Source organism: Erpetoichthys calabaricus, chromosome 7, assembly GCF_900747795.2.
Source record: "Erpetoichthys calabaricus chromosome 7, fErpCal1.3, whole genome shotgun sequence".
Classification (NCBI taxonomy): Eukaryota; Metazoa; Chordata; class Cladistia; order Polypteriformes; family Polypteridae; genus Erpetoichthys; species Erpetoichthys calabaricus.
In genome coordinates, this window is record NC_041400.2 from 150278463 (window position 1) to 150301232 (window position 22770).

Sequence of the window (22770 nt, forward strand, 5' to 3'; positions counted from 1 at the left end):
AATTTACTTATATATTATTATACAGTACAATTCATTTGTATGATATTGTAAAATCTTCCTGCGGTATCAATAAACTGAAATCGACAAGGAAGTACTGTATGTACTATTCCATACTGATTTTTTTTGTTAACAAAATGAAGTTTGGTAGTCAGTGTTCAGTGACCATAAAAAATAATAAAATAAATAAAATCCCCTTAAAATACATATTTTGTAACTAAAAAAAGTGTATGCAGAATATTTCTCAGTAATACATATAACAAAAGAAAATTTCAAACACGTTAGAATTATACAGTAAGCCACAATTCTAATTAAATGTTCATATGTTGTTTATCAAGAAGTTTATAAACGACAGCATGCTTAACAAGTTTATTCATATAATAGACAAATTTGGCTTTTAAGCTGGCAAGCCTATTGTTTACTAAATAACGAGGGCAATTTCTTTTTCTTTCTTTCATTCTTTCTTTTGTTTCTTTCTTTTTTCCTTCAAACTGAAAATGTGAGCTGCTGTACTTAACAGAAGCTCACTCACTGTCCACTCTTGGATAAGGGCGGTCCGTTTTAATTAAAGGACAAAGGATAAGGTCTGAACTTATTAAAGGATCCCCTCTTCATTTCTGTTGCAGAAGTGCCCCTGTTTTCTTCCAATCAGATTTCAGATGGACAACATATACGTCTGTCTTTCCTCAGTCTTTAATGTGAAAGAAAATATGTCTTCTCAGTCTTTTAATGTCTGCCTGGCTTCTCCTGATTTATAGGAAGGTCTAGGTTCAACAACTCACATACTTCTTTAGTTACCTCCATACTCTGAGTAAAGGAGCACTAGAACTTAATTATTGTAAAGCTTAGAAAAGCAGATACTGAAAAAAATAGTTTTTTGAGGTGGATTTACCCATCACAAATCAAGTCATTTGGAGTGAAAATTAGCCAAATTTTATTGGCTGCTGATTAATTAGATCATCACCACAAGACATGACCAGTGCCAGAATTGCTACCATATATAAAAACAAAATGTGGCAAGAGTTCTTATAGAAGCTATTTATCTTTTATGTATCATTCACTGTGTACAAGCAAAGATAGTTTGTCCTTCATAGATTCTCCATATCATGTTGTTCCTTCATGAGAACTTTAAGGGAGCAGTCAAGTTTTTTGGCAATATATCAAATGTTTATATGATTTGCAAGCACTTGCACACACCCTTTTTTGAAATCATTTTGTATCTTCCCACAAATCATAAAAATTGGATCATAAATGGAGGGCATCTACCTCCATTCAAGGTCTGACAGAAGGCCATTCAGTCTTCCTGTCTGAAAGTCAAAACCAAAGTTTACATGAATGTAGCTATACACTTCATGTACACTAATGATGTTGCTTTGATAAATTATATTGAAGAGCAACTGCAAATACTGCTGGAACACTTTTATCAGGCCTGCAAGGATATTAGACTGTTGATAAGCCTAAAATAGATGCACCCATTAACAAGTACAAGCTTGAAGTCATTTACCTGTCTTTGGTTCGCCCTTAGCGACAACCTGTCCATGAGCATAAGAAAATCAGTCTCCACATCATCTGTATTTCTCTGCTTTCATGTAGGAAAACAACAGTCTAGCAACACAGACCAAGACTGCTGGTTACAATGTATGTATCAGCAGAGTTTATGTATATACATTGTTAATGCTGCTTCCCATTGTTCAAGGGTTTCTGGCATATGCAAGACAGTCACATCTTAGAAATTATTCTTTAAAGAGAAGTTTCAACCAGGACTGATAGGATGCCCCATATGGCATTTTAAAGATGTTGGCAAGTACACCATGAAAAAAACTGGAATGAATGACAAGCACCAACACAGTTGTTGTAGGACAAAGTGGGCATTGTTCATTCTGCTAGGCTTTTAGTGGCACACAAGACCTGTTAAGTCAGCAGATTTACCAGGCATGCAGAAATTCAGCTGGAAACCTGCCCCCCTCATTCCTGAGTGAATGGCTGAACTGCAGCTTGTACCAACACTTTGGTCAGTTGTTACTTCATGTGATAACAAATGTGTAAACCAGAGTTGAGGTGACACCTTGACAGAGACTCCTTTTGACAAAAAGAGACACAAATGAACATTAATTTTAGGCTTGTGACTGAAAACTAAGCTGTTTCTGGATGTTCTGGACAAAATAGCATGTCTTTAAGTAAGCACTGGTTCTGTAAGTCAAAGGGACTTTGATCCAATCACCAAAGGTTACATGTTCTTTCAAAACTAGCTGCCTTCTACTCTTCTCACTCTCTGTGAAAAGCTAAAAGCTGTTGTTATATTCATCTTTGAGGACCTGAAAGTTGATGAGCTGCTTTCTCTTTGGGAGAGCTGAAAGTTGACAATCTGTTCTGTTTGTTAACTGAAAGCTGACAAGCTGCTGTTTTTGGAGTGAGAGATCCCCCAACTCTCTGTGGAGAAAAAAAGCTCACAAATTTTCTTATGCCTGCAAACTACTTAGTTTAGAAAAAAAGTAGGAGCTTGATGCCCAGAACTGTTTGTATGATCCATTCTGCCAAGCAAAGCTCAGCCAGAATTCTGTCTGAGAAGACAGAAAAGCAGACTATTTCAAAAAGGGAACTACAGTGCCTATACTCTCGTGCCAGAAAGTGAAGCTTTTTCCTATGACGTTGCAGAGGACACAGCAAAAGAGCCTAAGAGTGAGGTGAGTAAGACAGCATCACACCATAGATAAATGGGTAGCAGAGAGAAAGAGTGTACTCCAGTGCATGAAGACTTGCATGAACCCAGAGCAACAACACTCCACTGAACACAGCAGGGGTGTCAAAACTCAAAATAACACTATGTACCCAACTCAGGCCAGAACATATCAACAAATATCTCCTGCCAAATTTTATTTACAAACAAACTAGCAGTTTATTATGGATATTACGTAAATGAATATAAATTTCACTTATTTACAAAATGTGTAAATGCAAGTAATATATAAATGTAACATAATGGATAATTGATTGTTGATAGTTCCATTTTACAAACAATACCAGATTCAAAAGTAAATAATAATAAGAATAATTAAAAATGACACACATGACAGCCATGATGTACAACTGGGGGTTATGTATAATTTTAACCGGTTTCCCAAGTTGTTCACATTAATACTAAGACAGAATAATAATGATATAAAACAGGCATAATATACATGTAATAAATATGCAGTTAACGAAATGCTAAGGTTGTAGAGTGTATGCTGACAAATTCAGTAATAAGGCAGAATTCCAGCCAAAATAATAACAATAACACATTTATAAAGCGCCTTTCTCATGCTAGAAGCACTTCACAGGTACTCGGACAAAACAACAGGGCAATATAACATTGGATACAAATAATATCTATATGATACACTAAATAAAGATAAATACAGGATATACAAGACATCCATCCATCCATCCATTTTCCAACCCGCTGAATCCGAACACAGGGTCACGAGGGTCTGCTGAAGCCAATCCCAGCCAACACAGGGCAGGAACCAATCCCAGGCAGGGTGCCAACCCACCACAGGACACACGCAAACACCAAGCACACACTAGGGCCAATTTAGAATCACCAATCCACCTAACCTGCATGTCTTTGAACTGTGGGAGGAAACCGGAGCGCCCGGATGAAACCCACGCAGACACGGGGAGAACATGCAAACTGCACGCAGGGAGGACCTGGGAAGCGAACCCGGGTCTCCTAACTTCGAGGCAGCAGTGCTACCTCTGCACCACTGTGCTGCCCATATACAAGACATTGAAATAGAAATAAAGTCAATAAACCAGAATAAAATGCAAAATACTACAAGAAGACCCTGAACAAATCACATATTTTGTGATGCAGAAACCTGGACTAAGAGGGTAAACTGAAAAAAAGGTCAGAATGTCTGGGTAAGTTAAATGCCTTCCTGAACAAGTGTTAAGTTGGTTTTTAAAAGAATGAATTGAGTCAGCTGACCTGATTCATTTTGTGAGGTTGTTACAAAGTTTTGATGCTGTAGAGCTGAAGGCTCTGTCATCCATTGAGCACAGGTTAGTTTGGGGCACAACATAATTACCAATTGGTGAACATTACTGGGCGAACAGGAGCATAGTGATGGAGAAGGTTACTAGTGTAGTCTAGTGCAAGGCCATTTAAAGCATTATATGTTATTAATAGAACTCAGAGCCAGTGAAGAATAAGTGTTGTATCCTTGCTTTTGCAGGTCTGTGTAAGGATGTTTGCAGCAGACTTTTAGATCAACTGGAGCTCTGATAACAGATTAGTAGGGGCACCTGTCAGTAAGGAGTAACAATAGTTAATGCAGGATGTAATAAAAGTAAGCCATGGAGCATTTTGATTCCTTTTATCTTGAAGATTTAGAATGGGCAAATAAGGAATCCTAAAACCACTCCTACTGGCAGTAAACTGTGCCTAAAAAATTAACGAAAAGAAACCCAAAGAAAAATGTATGTACTGCATGTATCCAAAATCTGCATCAAGACAATAATGTAAAATATATATGGTATATAAAAAAATACTTTTTAAAAACCACGCTTATATTAAGTTAAAAAGTGTACTAAAAAGTAAAAAATAAGTCTCTGATACATCACTTGTAAAATTAAAGGTGGCTGTGATGTGTGAGAGACTTATTTTTTACTTTTTAGTACACTTTTTAACTTAATATAAGCGTAGTTTTTAAAAAGTATTTTATTATATGTATATTATTTTCAACTTTTTAGCCTTGGGTTTGTTTTAGTATAATTTTGTAATCAATATTTTTAACACTTCCTTTAATATTTCTATCTGTTACTAGTGCCATCTTTTGGTGAAACCTTGAGCTATTCTTCATATGAAAATTTCATTTCTTAATTAACATGGATTAATTGATCAATTAGTGAAACTGATTATTGATTCATGTATTGTCATCAGAATAGAGTAAGTGTGCAAAATTTCAAGTTATTTAAACAATAGGAAGTGGGTTAAATATCGATTACAAAATTTGTACCAGACAACAAACAGTTGAAGTTAAAATAAGTGTGGTAGTAAAAGAGGAAGAAAAGATAAAGGACACACTTGTTAAAAAGGCACAGCAGTAAAAACAAAAATAAACCTATGAACTTGCGCCTGTAGAACATAAAGAAAAAATTGATGTTCTGCTAAAGAGTACCTCTGTGAAATCTAGTACACTGTACCTTGGGGTTCAGAAAATACAGGTGAGAATTTATTGCTGAATCAAAGTACATCTGTTTACACTGGCACTATTAACTTACATCATTATCAATGGCAACTGATCCTGTTAAAAAAGCAAATGTATTGTAAATGTGTTGGTTGGAGCACACAGACCAATTTCAGTTATAGACAGAAACAGGTTTTGATCACGTTTAACACAAGTGAAAATTCAAATATATTTTCTATCCACGTATAACAATGAAGTAAAGGAAAAGACAAAAGAATTGAGTAGCTTGGCCGCTACAGTCAGGTAAGCAGTGGAAGAACCAGTAGCCAGCATTGACTCCTTTGAAGCTTTTTAAAGTGAATCCAGTGGCATATGTAAAATCAGGCAAGCTGTTCCTTTGTGAGACAGTCACATCTTTTGCATCTTGTTAAAAAGCTAGTGTTTTAAGGCAGTATAGCATCTCATCTTTTAACTTTTTCTTGTAGGGCTATTATGAGCAACCTGTTTTCATTCTAATTACAGGTAATAGGATGATGTATGTTGTGCTGGGCATAAATGCGATGAACACTAGAGAGGTATTTGAATTCCAAGTGTAAATGCCAGTTACAGATGGAATCTATTTATGAAACTCATACTAAAGGCGTTTTTTTGCGTAAACTAATAGTCATCATGGACCATGTGTAACATGTTTTGATTGTTGATGACACGGGCTGCATTAAAAAGGTGCAAGGGCTGGATTCAGCCCACATGTCTTGAGTTTGACACCCTTGCCACACAGCATCAGATATCATCCTTATAAACATGGTATTGTAAAAGTGTAAAAACTCTAAATAGCCTGGAAACAGCCAACCCCTTCTATGTTATTTGTTTGTCTGTCTTGTATCCTGTCTTTTATTTCAATATATACAGTAATCCCTCCTCCATCGCGGGGGTTGCGTTCCAGAGCCACCCGCGAAATAAGAAAATCCGCGAAGTAGAAACCATATGTTTATATGGTTATTTTTATATTGTCATGCTTGGGTCACAGATTTGCGCAGAAACACAGGAGGTTGTAGAGAGACAGGAACGTTATTCAAACACTGCAAACAAACATTTGTCTCTTTTTCAAAAGTTTAAACTGTGCTCCATGACAAGACAGAGATGACAGTTCTATCTCACAATTAAAAGAATGCAAACATATCTTCCTCTTCAAAGGAGTGAGCGTCAGGAGCACAGACTGTCAGAAAGACAGAGGAAAGCAAACAAATCAATAGGGCTGTTTGGCTTTTAAGTATGCGAAGCACCGCCACAAAGCTGTTGAAGGCGGCAGCTTACACCCCCTCCGTCAGGAGCAGGGAGAGAGAGAGAGAGAGAGACAGAGAAAAACAAACAGTCAAAAATCAATATGTGCCCTTCGAGCTTTTAAGTATGCGAAGCACCGTGCAGCATGTCGCTTCAGGAAGCAGCTGCACAGAAGGTAGCAACGTGAAGATAATCTTTCAGTATTTTTAGACGAGCGTCCGTATCGTCTAGGTGTGCGAACAGCCCCCCTGCTCACACCCCCTACGTCAGGATCAGAGAAAGTCAGCGCAAGAGAGAGAGAGAGAGAAAAGTAAGTTGGGTAGCTTCTCAGCCATCTGCCAATAGCGTCCCTTGTATGAAATCAACTGGGCAAACCAACTGAGGAAGCATGTACCAGAAATTAAAAGACCCATTGTCCTCAGAAATCCGCGAACCAGCAAAAAATCCGCGATATATATTTAAATATGCTTACATATAAAATCCGCGATAGAGTGAAGCCGCGAAAGGCGAAGCGCGATATAGCGAGGGATCACTGTATCTAGTCATCATATTTCTATTATCCTTGTGTTTCTTTAAACAAGTGTGCTTCTGTTACCTTGATAAAAATATAATGGCCAGAAGCTCTATCTTACAGGGAAATGTATGGAAAGTAAAGTGGGAGCCTTATCTTATTATTTAATTAATTACTGTCAGTGCCAAAGGAAAAATGGATAATTCACTGATTGAGTAACATCTGTCAATCATGTCTTTTCCCCACATCCATACAGCATTTTCCTACATTTATTTTGTGTCCCAGGGTGGGCAAATCAGAAATCCCTCACATTTCCTATATTAATCTGACATCCCTGGGTAGACTTAAATAAAGCCCTTCCTTGGGGCTCCCGATAAAATAGCCCCAGGTAAACCCAGTCATCTTTATACTGCCAACAAATGCAGCCACTGTAACAGTGACTGTTCACAGTCATATTCACATTATCCAATATTGTCAAGGTACACATCCATCATTAGTAATGATGTAGAGTTGCACCAATCTATTTTTAAACATTAATCTATTACTAATGTTAGTAACTATTTGAGGTTAAATAAGATATTTATTAATACCTGTATCAAAAAAAAAATTAAACCATTAGCATAGTTTTGTGTGAGGCATATCATTTAGCATTGTAAGCATACTTGCCTCTACAGTTTTTTTAACTGTGACAGTAAGTGCTTTGTAGGGCTAAGTTCTGAGGCTCTGAATTTTCCTTTAACAGCAGTTGCAAATACAACTTCTCTCCATTTAGCAGGCATTAGATAGATAGAACTATGCCACAGAAGTTAATATGTGATGCAGTTACTGGGTGTCTCAAAATTGTCCCCATGTGACTTGTATATCACTTCCCAGTCTGTCATTTGGAAGCAGTCATTCAAGGCCATATCAGCCTGCGGGTTCCACTTCCTCACTATTCTGACGATAACAGACTCCTGTCTATTAACATGCTTGTAGCTGGGAATGAGGTTGAATCGGGTTGTGATCAGATTTGCCTAAAGGTGTCAGTAGTTTACATTTAAAGGCATCTTTAACATTTGAATACAACAGGTCCAGCTTGTTATTTCTTCGAGTGTAACATGTCACAAACTGATAGAAATTTGCCATTGTTCCTTTCAAAGTTACATGATTGAAGTCACCACATATTGTAATTGCAGGGTTGGAGTGAGTCATCATTAAAGTGTTAAGTGACAGAATGAATCATTTTTTGTTGCTAAATCCCCATTTGCAGAGGGAGGAATTTAAACATTAGTAAGGATGATGTAATATCCATGGCCAGATAACATGGAGAAATTCTGACAGACAGAATTTCAACGCCTGAATTACAAACTGTAGTTTTAACTGTATTATGCTCCCTTTTACATTATAATTCACATAAATGACCAGTCCCCGTCCTGTCTTTTTTCCACACCAAACTGTCTCTCTGTTTGCTCGCATAAGATGATATACCTAAGTTATATCAGGTTATAAACTAGCTCTCCATAAAGCAGAAAATGTCACTGTACTTGTATCCTCCATGACCCGCTATAAGCACATACAGTTCATCCATCTTATTTGACAGCGATCAAACATTTCCCATTACAATAGAAGGTAGACCAATTCTAAAACTTTTTTGTCTAGCTTTTACTCTTGCAGCGGCACATCGCCCTCTCCTTCTCTGGACAGACAGCTCCTGCAATAAAGTGAACTATGCTGCTTAGGTGTTTACAGTTGCAGGGCAAGTTGCTGATTACGAGAATACTTAATACACCCTGCTTTTATTTTCTCAGTGTCTCTTCTGTTTTCAGGTGTTGCAGGCATAAGGCAGCCTTTGGATCCTCACAATTACTGTAAGACCATGTAGCAAAAAGTAAAGCAAGGGTATCTTAAATTTTAACATTTCCTTTGCTAAATTTATTTACTAACGTTAATGTAATAATTTAAATAGTAGTTTAGAATCAGAATCACTTATATTCACCAATACTTAATGTATTGGAATATAGAGCTGCTTATAACAGAATACAACATACAAATATTATACATTAAACAGCATACAACAATTGCAAAGTAGTACATTTATAAAGGAGATTTGTATGTGAGTGTGTGTATAGCATTTATGCACAGTTCATGTCCTGTAGCCAATTGGTCTGCAGTTACTTTTGTTCAGACATAGGTGGCATATAGTAAATAACACAGTTTACTTAATTTTATATTTTTTGTGTAAAGGTGAGATAAGTTGTGCATTTTACCTAACACCATTCACATTAATATTTACTAGACAGAACAGAGCATAGTGGGTTTATAAACAATTTCTTTTCAAATTGTAAATCAAGAATAAATTTGTTAAAAAGTAAACAGATTACTTTTAACAACAATATGAGTTTTAATATGAAAGTTACATTTTATGGAGGTTTGGTAGTTCATACTTTTTCTGTCAGGAACATCCACGTTGTACTTATTGATATAGCTTGGTTATATCATGTTACTCATTACTGTAATGCAGATTGAAAAAGCATTTGTCATTTTGCGTGTCTGTAATTTGCAGCTCTGCTATTTCTGTATATTGCTTGGCAATTCACTGGTAAATGCATGTTTTTATATTACGGCTTTCTTTTTGTGTTTTGTGTTCCGTGTTCTACTGCTATTTGATTTGACTAATTCCCCACAGTTTATTACACTGGTGGTGTATTATGTTTTGGTGCCTCATAAATATTGGTGAAATCAATACCTGTTTTAATCTGATTTCTTTTTAATATTAATTATTAAGGTTAAATACTTGAATAAGTACTTTGTATTTGATGCATTGTTCTTTGTTATGTGTTTAGTCCTAATTAGCTCTGCGTTTGTTTTAGAGAACCCTGCCAGCCTGCAAGAGAGTTTGCCCACTTTCAGCCGTGGTCAAATGGAGGGATCCAAGGACCTGATTGTTGATTCTTCATACTACAGCAATTTTTACCAGCCATCACGTTATCCACCTTATTATAACAACTTGTACAACTACCCACAATACCAGGTGCACTAGCTTTGTACTTTAATATAATGCTATGGTTGTGTTAAATCCAGTTAACCGCATATTTCTAAAGTATTAGTAATTATACAGATTTATTACCATTGAAAACGGTGGTTTGTAAGTTTATTTATTTATTTAATTTACTTTTAGTAACACACACGTTTTTTGCTTTTCTGAGTTCTTACAGTTTAGTATAGTTTAAAATATTGTTTTAAGTGTAATATTTGTGTCTTGAATTTCAGATGTTTGGTGTGGATATTTAAGGAATATTATTTGTTTAGAATATAGCCTGTGGTTTCAGTCACAAAAAGGATGTGGATTTAAATAATAGCTGTAATTTAATGTGTGTAAAATAATCCCCAACAAATGCTAACTGATTGCTCTTATGAACATTAAGGACTTGGCACAAATGTACTGTATGCAAGCAATTATAATATTTTTTATTGAGGCACCTGTTGCTTGTACACATACACTATCAGTCAAAAGTTTGTAATCATGCAGAAAGTTTAATGTTTTTGATAGAAATTAATATCTTTTTATATCGATATACCATTAAATTGATTTAACAATATAGCTAAGACATTACTAGTGTTTCTAATGGCAATTACTCCTTGAAATGACTGATGTTAATTTATTAATCAGATATACAGGTAGTTGCAAAGTCCCATTTTCAGCAGCCATCGTTTCAGTGTCCCAAAGGTAAACTCTCTTAGCTTGTCCTTACTTAGTCATTTATAAATGCTAATTGGTTATTACAAAAGTCTTTGTAACTTCATTAGCACAGCTGATACCTCTTATTCTCTTTGCTTGGTTTACAAGGTGCTGGCATTGCTAAAGTTCACTTATGGGTTTTAAAAATGTTTAGACTGAAACAGCTTTCTAAAGAAACATGCCACTCTGTTATTGTTGTGAAAAAAAGGTTATTCAATGTAACAGATTGGCAAGAAACTGAAGATATCATTCAGAGGTGTCTGTTGATGTCTTAAGAGAAGAGGGCAAACTGTATCTAACCAGGATAAGAAAGAAGGGGGTGGTCCAGATGCACAGCTCCATCAGTGTGTGTGATAATGAAAAGAAAACACCTTACAGGTCCTCACCTTGTTTCATCCTTAAATGTACTCCAGCAGTGTCATCTGTTACAGAGAAGAGAAATTTTAATAATATACAGTATTTGCATTGTAAGCAGTTTTTCGTTAGCATGATTTGGGTTCCTAGTCTTCATCTTCCTAGTCACCTGTCATAAAACTGCATCTCACCCAGTGCTGTAATTTAATTAGCACATATTGTCCATCATCCTTGTAAAGGCATGTAAGTAACATCATGCAGAACCTTGATTCAATACACTTTAACTCAAAAAAATGTTTTTAGGATGCTAAACACAACATGTTGTAAATTATAAGATTTTCTTTAGTAGTCTATGAGTTTGTGATCTGAAATTTATTATCCATAATGAAAAAATATTATACACTAAAGTAAATATTCACATTAAGTTAAACATGGCACACACAAAAAAAAATCTTATTTATTTGTAGTTTCAAAGTATCCTGCATTACCTACATTAAGTAGTTGATGACTATGCAGTACGTTAAACAGCACTACGTTATGCACACACTCAACACACTCACAGTCATACCAGTAATCCAAACTAGGCAAATGTTCATGATATGAGTGGAAAACCATAGGATTCAGGGTGAATGTGCAAACCTATAATACAATGACCTGTCAAAAATAACAGCCATCGTACTGGGAACATTCTGGTCATTTTCCCTTTAAAAAGTGAGTTTTATACGTGTGAATCTTGTCATTACTGTTCATTTGTTCTTAGCACATTGTCAGAATTTTAGACTTGATTTTTTTTTTTATTTCTTTGCTTTCATGTATCACATTTTCTTTTTTTGCTGTTCCATTTAAAAAGTGAAATACACATGCTACACATTACTTTATAAATGTATCATTTACACAGAACAAAATTTTTAAAACTTTGATGGATTCCAATGTGTCTTTTTTATAAAATAAAGCAAGTTATTAATGTTGGCAGGTGTGGTGGACGGCTGGGGCCCTTGCCCGGTCAGGATGCCTCCACGCTGGGAGGACCAGAGGAGCAAGTGTGGCCAGAATGTTATCTCCCCCGGAATACTAGATGGCAGCCCCCCTGGGTTGCAGCAGTGCCTCGGACTCCTGCAGGGCTTCATGGGAGTTGGAGTTTGGTGCAGCCCTGTTGAGATCCGTGGGCTCCGCCAGGGGGTGCTACAATTATTGCTGAGACCTGGAGAGCAGCTTCTCCGCCACACCTGGAAGTGCTGCCGGAAACACATCATCAGACACCTGGAGCACTTCCGGGTGCCCTATATAAGGGGCCAGCAGACACTACTCCAAGAGCCAGAGTTGGTAGGAGGAGGACGAAGCTTGCTGAGAAGGAGTGAGGAGAAAGAGAGAAAGAAGGACTGGGAGAAAAGAAGAGTGAGAGACAAAGGAAGAAGAAAAGAGGAAAGAAAGTGTGTGTTTGGGCTGTTGGGGACACTGAACTGTAAATAAATCGCATGTGCTTTTTGTACTTGTGCCTCCAGCGTCTGTCTGTGTCAGGGTTATCCTTTACACAGGATATTTAAAATAATTCCCATTTATATTTTTGGTGTTGATCTCCTGAGATTTAGCATTAGTTTTTCTGCCTCTCAGCCAAGTATGGTGTATGCTCTTTTATACAGTAAAATTTATGCGAGATATGACAATTTGAAAGAATTATCTATAACTTTTAAAAGTAGTCTTTCCACAACTTGAACACAATGAAAATGACTCTGTGCCGTAGATGTCCTATGATGTTTTTAGTCCCTGCTTTATTATTTATTAAATAACACCCTTGCAGATACCGATCACAGTAAGTGTATAGTTAAAAGTATATTTATTTCATAAAATTAATCTTTGCATATATAATGCTTTCCTTGGAAAAGCAGTGTGTCTTTTCTAAGTTTCCAGTATTTGTAAGCAGTAAAAAAACAGCAGCCATGCACACCTTCAACAGCAAAAAGCACTTCTCAGCTTTTAAGAATATTGAATGGCTGAGTAAAGGATGAAGGTTTTTATGGAAGTGTATTAGGGCCACGGTGAAAAAAAAAATACGGACACAGTGAAGAATAAAAAAAACTAAATGTCAAGATTAAAGTCAACATTGTTGACTTTATTCTCGACATTTATCATCGAGATTAAAGTCGATATGTTGACTTTATTCTCGACATTTCCACTTTATTCTCGCCATTTATGTCGAGATTAAATTCGACATCTTGACTTTATTCTCAACATTTCCACTTTATTCTCGCCATTTATGTCGAGATTAAAATCGACATTTCCACTTTATTCTCGTAGTTTATTTTGTCAGTAGAATGTCACAAACTAAACTTCATCTTAAAATGAATGTTTAATTTACTAAATTTTCTCAAACCCCGTCATAAGTTAATGTAGCACATTAAATGCTTTATATTAAGTGTTCCCGACCCAGTTGTTAATCTCTACGTGCTTCTTAAATTGATTTCCTCTTGCACTGAGGAGGCGCCGGCAGCGATTGCCGCACATTGTGTCCGTATTTTTTTTTTTACCATGGCCCTAATATGCTTCTGTAGGTTTTAGTATCCTGTATAAATACTGTATATATACAGGTTGAGCATCTCAAATCTGAAAAGTATTTCACATTTTGGAATATTTTCATACACATAATGAGATTGTGAAGATGGGACGACCCAAGTCTAAACATAAAATGTGTTTATGTTCAAATACATGTTATGTACGTAGTCTGAAGGTAGTTTAATTAAGGCTACTGTTTAGTTAAAAATTTAATTGTGATTAATCATGAGATTAAAATTTTTGAACAAAGTTTCCTTCAAGTATACTAATATTTTTCTGTAAAGAAGAAATAATCCAGTGATTAATCTATAATGCAAAGCAGTTTTAATAATCACTTGCCTATTCATATTAAATTATTTCAGTTAGTTTAGTAAACAATTTTGTGTAACAGGAACAACGCCCAGCGATCACCAAACACCTGGCCATGGAGTTTGCTGTAATATTTGGGAATACCAATATGATTTAAACTGCCATCTTGCAATTCAACTTACCAAAAGCACTAACAATTACACAAACAATTCAATATTTAAAAGCAGAAACATAAAATGATGGTTCATAATTTCTGCACATTCAGCACTAATAGCTTAGGTTGTTCTTAACTACGTGATACACACAAATCAACTCCCCAGCTGTTTTCTGGAGAGGAGGAGTAATTAATTTAATTGAAAATGTGTATTGATTAGGCAGTTGGTCAGCAAATGTGTATATTCTGACACTTCTCCTCACCAATTCAAATCTGCCATTGAACAGCGTCTGGTGATGTCACATCTGGGTGGTATCAGATCTTAATCCAGACTCTTTTCATATGTAGCTCCTAGTTGGTGGGGTGAAATACCCACCTCCATCCGAAAAATACTGACTCTCTGTTTAAGAAGCATTTGAAAACCCTGATGGTCTATGAGTATCTGTCAAATGATTAATGAATGTATTTGGTCTGTTGATATCTGTCTTATTTTTAGTTGATTTATTTGTTAATACCAACTTTATGTCTCTTCACTTGTTGTAATAAGCTTTTGTAACACCCTGATACACATGTTCAGAATAATCCCTAAATTGATGTTATTCAATTATTTTGACCTTCTTTGTAAGCTGCTTTGGAAAAGAGCATCTGCTAAGTAAATACATGTAAGTATAAAATAATTCTAACTGTTGTAACCTTCACAAATGCATGGAATTATTAACATGATCAGTTTGAAATGATTATTGCCTAATTTTATTAGTTACAGCATAATATAGACCAGTTTAGACTATAATGTATTCTGCGATAGGTAACATGGAATTAATTAAACAACAACATACCATCTCTGCTTTGGAGGAAGTGTGAATGAGGTATAAGGAATTGACCAGTTCCATTCTGTGACATCTGATCTTTAGGTGGTCGGACATGAGTAGCATCTACAACATGCTGTTTCAGATCAGATATGCCTCAATGTACGACCGAAAGAGTTGAATGGCAAGCATATTCATTGTCAAGTACAGGACTGACACACTGACATTCTGTTTTATTCCAATATACTCTAGCTCCAAACTTTATATAATATTTTTAATACTTTTGTACATGAAACACCGTTTACGCACAGTAGCATCAGCAGAATATCTCTATCAGCTGTTAAGCAACAGCAGGCTTGCGGTCTCCACCTATGATGCTGTTTTGATTAAAAGGTTATTGTACACAGACAATAAGCAAACTACACATTGTAATGTATGTAGGTCTGGTGGTGATGGTGATTGATAACAAATTGGCGCCAAACAGAGGTGTCAGAGCCTGTGTTCCCACTAAATTCTGCCACACAGCACCTTTGAATCATGCTTCTCATGCACCCTCCCGCCCAGCAATTTGGAAGTGCTGTACAGCTGTTATTGTGCCTTTCATGATTTGGTAATGAACCCGCATCTCCAAAAACTCCCTGCTCATCATTCATGTATTGGTGTGCCACTTGAAATTTAAAGGGGGATTAAAGAAATCTATTTTAAACAGTAAATGTGTCATCAGTTAAAAAAAATTTAAAACAACATTAGAGGAAAAGTTTGTGAAGTCAGTTCGTTGTCTTGTCTTCACTAAAAGTTTCAGATTTTGGAGCATTTTAGATTAGGGATACTCATCCTGTATAGATTATATATATATATAATATAATATAATATAATATAGAGAGAGTCATATATCCATCCATTATCCAACCCACTATATCCTAACTACAGGGTCACGGGGTTCTGCAGGAGCCAATCTCAGCCAACACAGGGCGCAAGGCAGGAAACAAACCCCGGGGTGGGCGTTAGCCCTCCACAGGGCGCATACACACATTAGGGACAATTTTGGATCACCAATGCACCTAACCTGCATGTCTTTGGACTGTGGGAGGAAACCCACGCAGACACAGGGAGACCATGCAAACTCCACGCAGGGAGAACCCGGGAAGCGAATCCGGGTCTCCTAACTGCGAGGCAGCAGCGCTACCCACTGCACCACCATGCCGTCCCATATAGTTATATAGTTCTATAAATATATATGTTAGATGTTGTAATACAAATGTGTTTGAAATGCCTATCTTTAATATTTACACTTTCCATCCTTGTTCTGTAAATTGCTGAAAGATTAGTATTAGCATATTCAGTAGTTGTGATTCTTATTTTTTAATTTAACGTACGAGTTATAGAAGATCTCAAAATTACCATTCTAAAAGATTAGCCAGAAAGATTCCTGTTTTGGAATATATAGTACATGTTGCTATAAATAGTATTTCTTTTAAAAATTATATTGAATATGCTCTTACGGTGCAGCTTTGAAGTAGTCTGAGTGCAATTGCTCATGAGTCCAGTAGGTGGTGTTACATTTCCTTATTTTATTCCACTACTGAGCTTTTAACTTACTGTAAAAACTGTGCAATGAAAACAATAGACTTTAGAAATTCTACTAACAGGGATGTTCTTATATTGGACAATTATTTTTAAATCTGATATTTAATTACTACAATTAAAAAGTTTGTGTTAATTAAAGTTGTACGTTTTTAATTTATCTTGGCTTTTTTTGAAAAATATAGTTCATGTATTTTTCTATATTACCCACTTTTTAGTAATTCAGAGACAATCCTGACAGCAATATGAACAAAGCTGGAACCAGTTTAACACAGGGCCCACTTATGCACATTCACACACGGCTAATTTGGAGTTGCCTATTTACTCTTTGGGCAGGTTTGAGAATTGTATGTTACTTTTGACTTTTTATATATGTTGTATTCATTGATTATTTTACAATAAATGTTGTCTCTCACAGTGAATCACATTTTCTTGTGCCATATTGCAAACTGTATGTGAAACCTCTGAATTTATTTCATTACATTAAAGCAGAGGTAGATGGTAGCTGGCCAAAAGCCTCAGGCCAATGCAAGAGATTATTTACCCCATATATATGCTGTATGTTGATATGGAAGGTTAAGTAATAAATGCAGGTCTTTTAAAGTACATTCGTTAAATTTAGCATATTTGTCTATCCATCAAGACCCTGTAATCAGTGCAATTTGTCTTCATGTAAAATTGTGTTGAGTATGCATTAAACTGTAGGTGACTTGTTACATTGTTTGGCTATAAATGGACTCTCAGTAAGAGAGCTTATGGTGTATGGGCTAATTGATTGGTGAACTTAGTATTGCACTTTAATTTTTTCTGTAATGTTTTCATTTAAATTTGTTAATTTTTTAATTGAGATATTGCAACAGTGTCAGTAGTTTCTTTGAAACAAAACTAATTTGATCTGTCAAAAATATGGTAAGCTTTAGTACATTTGGGTTATACAGGGTAGTACAGGGGAACAAGAAATCTTGGAAGTAGGTGTTGGTGACCCTGGGGTGTCGGCAGTTGTTTGGATCAGTGCAACCTCGTTTAGAACCTCCTTGCCATTAGTTATAATAGAACAGTGGAGTGGTGCTTAACGAGCATTCACTTTGAAAGCCTTTTATAAGAATGGTGACAGTGTGACTGCTGCGCATAGAGAATTTCAGCATCATTACCAGTTAGGTCATAATGATCGTGTCCCATCTGCTCATATGATTAAAATGTGGGTGGATATTTTCAAAGAAATGGGTTCAGCCTTAAAAAAGAAGTGGCCAGGTGGTGCCACCTCGCATACTACCCAACAATCAATGACAGCTATTTGATGAAGGTGCACCATTTCATGCAACGGTAAACTTCCGTGGCCTCTGAGATCCCCAGATCTCATTGTGAGTTTTTTCTGTGGGAACATCTTAAAAGCCAAGTGTACCGCACACGTCCTGGAACCATTGCTGAACTAAAAAGGAGGATTGAAGAGGAAATCGCTGGCATTCCACTTGACATGTTTCGTCGATTAATGCATAATTTCCACAACAGGCTGTCAGAATGTATACAGAGAAATGGACAACACCTTCATGATGTTTTCTTCAAAACATAAAATTAATATTGAATGAATATTGATTACTGTCATTAATTGCATATCCTGTACAATACATTTCATCATTAAATGTATTTTGTAATGTGTTTATTTGTGCATTGAACGTCATTTGAAAATTTCCCGTTTCCCTGCGCCACCCTGTATTTATGGGTGTAAATACCAAACCTAAACAAAATAGTTTTGCTTACGTGGGAAATATGTGCTAAAAGTTAAAGCTATGCATATTGCTGTGTAAAAAAAAACTGTTTGCCCCTGGCTAATTTTCTTATCCATTGCAAATGTTTTACAATTTTTAGGTAATCTACAAATAAAATCTAATATTAGATAAAGAACAGCTAACAGAACAAATGATTATTTTTTTTAACTTCTGTCATTCATTGAATGTGCAGTTAGCCAGTACCAGCTAATATTACGTAAAGAAGAAATTGTCCCCTTACATATGTAATAACTGGTTATGTAGTTGCAGTTCAGTCCGATGTTTATTATAATTTAATTTCAGGTTTTCACATTGCTGTGGGGGTATCTGTATCTGTATTTGTTTTAGGTCTAGGCTTTGATTACAGTCCAAAATAGTTTTTTGGTTTTTTTTTTTTTTCAACCAAGTTTTTGTGTTTTGGGCCATTATCTTACTTCCCAGCTCATGGGTGAATGACTAGATCACTGGACAACAAATTTTTTTAAAAGTTTTGGTTACTGAATAATTTGGATGATTATGATAGATAGCTTCAAACAGTATGCAAATATAATTTCAGATTAACTATACAACGTTAAAAAACCTCACAACCTACAAAATTTAAATGATGACAGCCATATTTTTCCTGCAGAACACTTCTTTGAAAATGCTAGGGAAATGCTTGCAAAACACTCAAAAAAGCACCAGAAAAGCACCAAATAAGAGTTGATAAACACTTGCAAAATGACATTAAAAAGCTTGAAAACTCTGAACAAGATTTGGAAATTTACAACCCTCAAGTGGGAATGGGCCCTATGACCTGGCACCAGCCTATTCAAATAGCGGCCTGCTGGCCACGTGCAGCCTAGAAGCAACCTCCGAGTGGCCCAGCCAGTGGTCCCACCAGAAACAAAGAGAAAAACAAGAATTTCACAAGCCTTCTGAAATTCCTGCATAAATTCCTACAGTAGTACAGACCATGAATCCAACACTCTGTGTAGCCTAGCAACATTCAACCCACAATTTAGCACATTGTTATGTGTCTAGAAGTGGTGGTAGTACTCTATGATACAGTGATTTTGTTTTGTTTTGTGATTGTACCAGCACATCGGCCTCAACAGCTGGTTGTGGCAATGACTACATATTAAATGATTCTATGATCAGTTATGTGATGAGACTTGGTTCTATTCCAGTTTTATTAAGTAAGTGCGAATGTGGATTTTCGCAAATGAATAATATTGTTACTTGTCAGCCTTGATACTGACAAGCACTGTCTCCACACTTCTCTTCCTGCAATTGGTTGGCCCTCTGCTCTCACATTTCGATCTTGCAGATTCATGGCTGTTACAAGGACAATGATCAGCCATTGACACTCAAAGCAACGAAAGAATTAGGAAGACTGCATTTGATGAAAACATTCAAAAAGTTTGGAATTTTCTTTAAAACACAGTCAAATCAAGCACTGATTGCTTTACGAGACAATATAAAAACTTCTTTGTAAAATGTAGAGCTTGTTACTAACCTGCGGTTGATATTATTTGATTTCAGGTTGTCCCTATACTGAGACGGTAAACAATCCTCACAGCATTACGCTACCACTGTTATGTTGACATAATGAACTTGATGTGTTTGCTGTACTATCACACACATTCTGGTTTATATCATCTAACAGAGTTTCACTTTTGTCTCATTTGTCCATAGACCATTCTCTTAGAACAAGGGTGGCGAACTCCAGGCCTGGAGTGCCGCAGTGGCTACAGGTTTTCATTCTAATCCTTTTCCTAATCAGTGACTAGTTTTCACTGCTAATTAACTTTTTCCCCATCACTTTAATAGCCGGCGTCCCGGCTGGGTCTGTCCCCCAGCCTCCTGTGACACAAGTTATGCAGTTGTTCCTTATTTAGCAACTAGGGCTGCAACTAATGATTATTTTGGTAGTCAACTAATCGTTCAATTTTTTTTTCAATTAGTCACGATTATTTCATGCCTGACTATTTTGATGCCTGTGGCCTGTGGTTGCACATCCTGTTCTGGGCTCCAGTGCATGTCTACCTCATCTGCTCACGTCTGTCCACCTGTGAATGTTACCCTGATGTCTCTGCATTAACATGATTAAAGTTAATAATAATCAAATTAAAAAAAACAGTGAAACATATGAATTAGAAAATAATCCGATGTTTTATATTAGTGTGACCATCACAATAAAAAAGAAATACATTAAACAATACAAACTAAAGTGCACATAGTCTTTAAACAAAAAAAGTGCATTTAACTTAACCATCTCAAAGTCCAAAAGTTTAAATAAAGCTTCAATTCAAATAAAATAAAACAATAATGAACAGTTTATAAAAGATTCAGTTCATATATTCCTGATTGCAGTGCAGGAACGTGAGCATTTCGACATGCTCTGGTGTGAGGCTGGCTCTCTTTTTTGAGAAAATGTACCCAGCTGATGAGAAGAGATGCTCAGAGGGAGTAGAGGTAGCAGGAATACACAAGAATGATTTTGCAGACAGAGAAAGATGTTTTAATCATTACACTCTGAAGGAAAAGTGTTGTAGTTTATCACATCATGTACTATATTATGCCAAAATAAAAAAATAACAGACTAAAATATGTAACAAGCTACTTACTCCAAAACACAAGTTACCTAACGTTAGTTAGAGATGGTTTACTATTCATATGAACTCAAATATTATACGAAAAAGAAGAAAAAAAAATTTAGGATGGCTGAGCTACTCCTATTCACTCGTTTACTATAGCTCCAAAGACGTTAGCAAACAACTGAAATTATATTCATTTATCCCTTAAACCGCCAGAACCGGCTAAAGTTGTTTCTCAATACAATATGCCAGCACGCCAGAGCTGAGTATATTCTGCAATGTATATTCATTGAAACCCGCAACTGGCTATATTTGCTTCACAGACCAATTTGCCAGCATGCCGGAATTGATCAGTCAAAGCCATATATTCATTGAGCAGTCAGCTCATGTCCACTGCCGGCTCTGGCAGAACTGCAGCACCACTGTCTCTGGGATTCAGCCGCTGCACTAGATGAGCCTGCAATTATCAGCATTTACCTGTGTGTGTTTGCGTGCAGCCAGTTCAAGCGCAGTTAGCTCAGTGATTTACTGAATTTCATCAATGACTTCAGTTGTACCTTGAACATATAATAATAGATTGTTGCAGTAGTTTTTTTTATAGTTTTTACAGTTCATTTTTAGTGTGTAAAATGATCAGTGTTGCAGTAATTGTGATGCTCTTTGCATGAAAAAAAATAGTGTTCCTGTAAAATTTCACATTTTCTTTGTGAATTGTGACGTTTACTTAAAAGTGCAGCTAAAAAGTATTTGGCATCCAGGGGTGCATTAACCTCCAAGTATGTGTTGGTTTAAGGGTTAACTATCATTGTCAAAACCTTGATATGCGCATTATAGTACAAACATCAACGTTAACACGTGACACTAACTTTATTCGCTAAAACTTACCTTTCAAGAGATGGCAGCATCACAGCTCCAGGATACTTGCATTTCAGATGCTCATGCATCGCAGTGGTGCTGCCGTGAAAAGAAAGTTCCGCTTTGCATAATCTGCATTCAACTTTTTTTTCTTTTTCGGTGAAGTGCTCCCACACTTTAGAAAGTTTCTGTCTCAATTTTTTTCCATCTCCTACCCCCTCCTCTATGCGACTCGCCATTGCAACCACATTTATTTTCCTCTATATTCTTCTTCTCCTCAGACGTTTTTCTTCATTGGTAGGACTGTGTGCAGTCTTGACAAATAATAACAAATGATACTGCCCCCAGACGTTCATGTAGTGCATTGCAGCTACAAAAACCAATGTGGTTCTTTGTGACTGGAGCCTCTATTGAAGGTTCTGTTTATGACGCGTCGACAATAAAAAATCTGCATCTACGATTTTTTGTAGTCGACGTCGTTGATTATGTCGACTAATCGTTGCAGCCCTATTAGCAACATTGTCAACTTCTAAATCCTCCCATATACAGTTTGTCTCCTCACTATTATTCAAGAAAACATGTTAATATGTTTTTGCCTCAATTAATACTTGTGTACTTGGCATGTTCAAGTTGTTGAGTAAAGCAGTTATAGCTCTTCTACAGTTGAATCAAGCTCCCTGCTAATCACAGAAATACTCGTTTGTGGGTGACAGAGCAGTGTCATCGCTGTGTCTCTACCAACTGGAACTGCATGTAAACATGCCTGTTGTCCCATTTATTTACGTAATATTGGAACAAACCTAAGGAAAATTGCTGAAACAAACACACTAACAAACATGAAAGTTTTATAAGTCAACACGGGAAAACTGGTTCCTGAGGACTTCAAGTCCAGGCCAGTACTGCTTCTGAAAACTATAGTGTGAGTGAGAGTCTTGATAAAACAACGAAGAGAGGTATCATTCAACATTTCAAAGAATACAACTGCTGATTTTTTAAACTTTTTAATATTTTTTTAATTGATGGCCTACAACTTTATATACAGTAAGGGTAGAACAAAGTTCAGAAATATTTTTTGAGTTAAAAATAAATAAATGGTGTAGGCTTAATTTTAGAAATACTATACAAGGGACAGATG

The 22770-nt window shown here is 36.2% G+C and overlaps 1 protein-coding gene across 1 annotated transcript in view; it reads left to right on the top strand.

Annotated features, from left to right (window-relative positions):
• The window catches only part of dmrt1 (doublesex and mab-3 related transcription factor 1), a 188106-nt gene that overhangs the window by 23348 nt on the left and 141988 nt on the right, over window positions 1-22770 (top strand). Inside the window, exon 3 of the mRNA XM_051929554.1 lies at window positions 9810-9970. Within this exon, the coding sequence (XP_051785514.1) occupies window positions 9810-9970 (161 nt within the window). The remainder of the gene's footprint in view (window positions 1-9809; window positions 9971-22770) is intronic.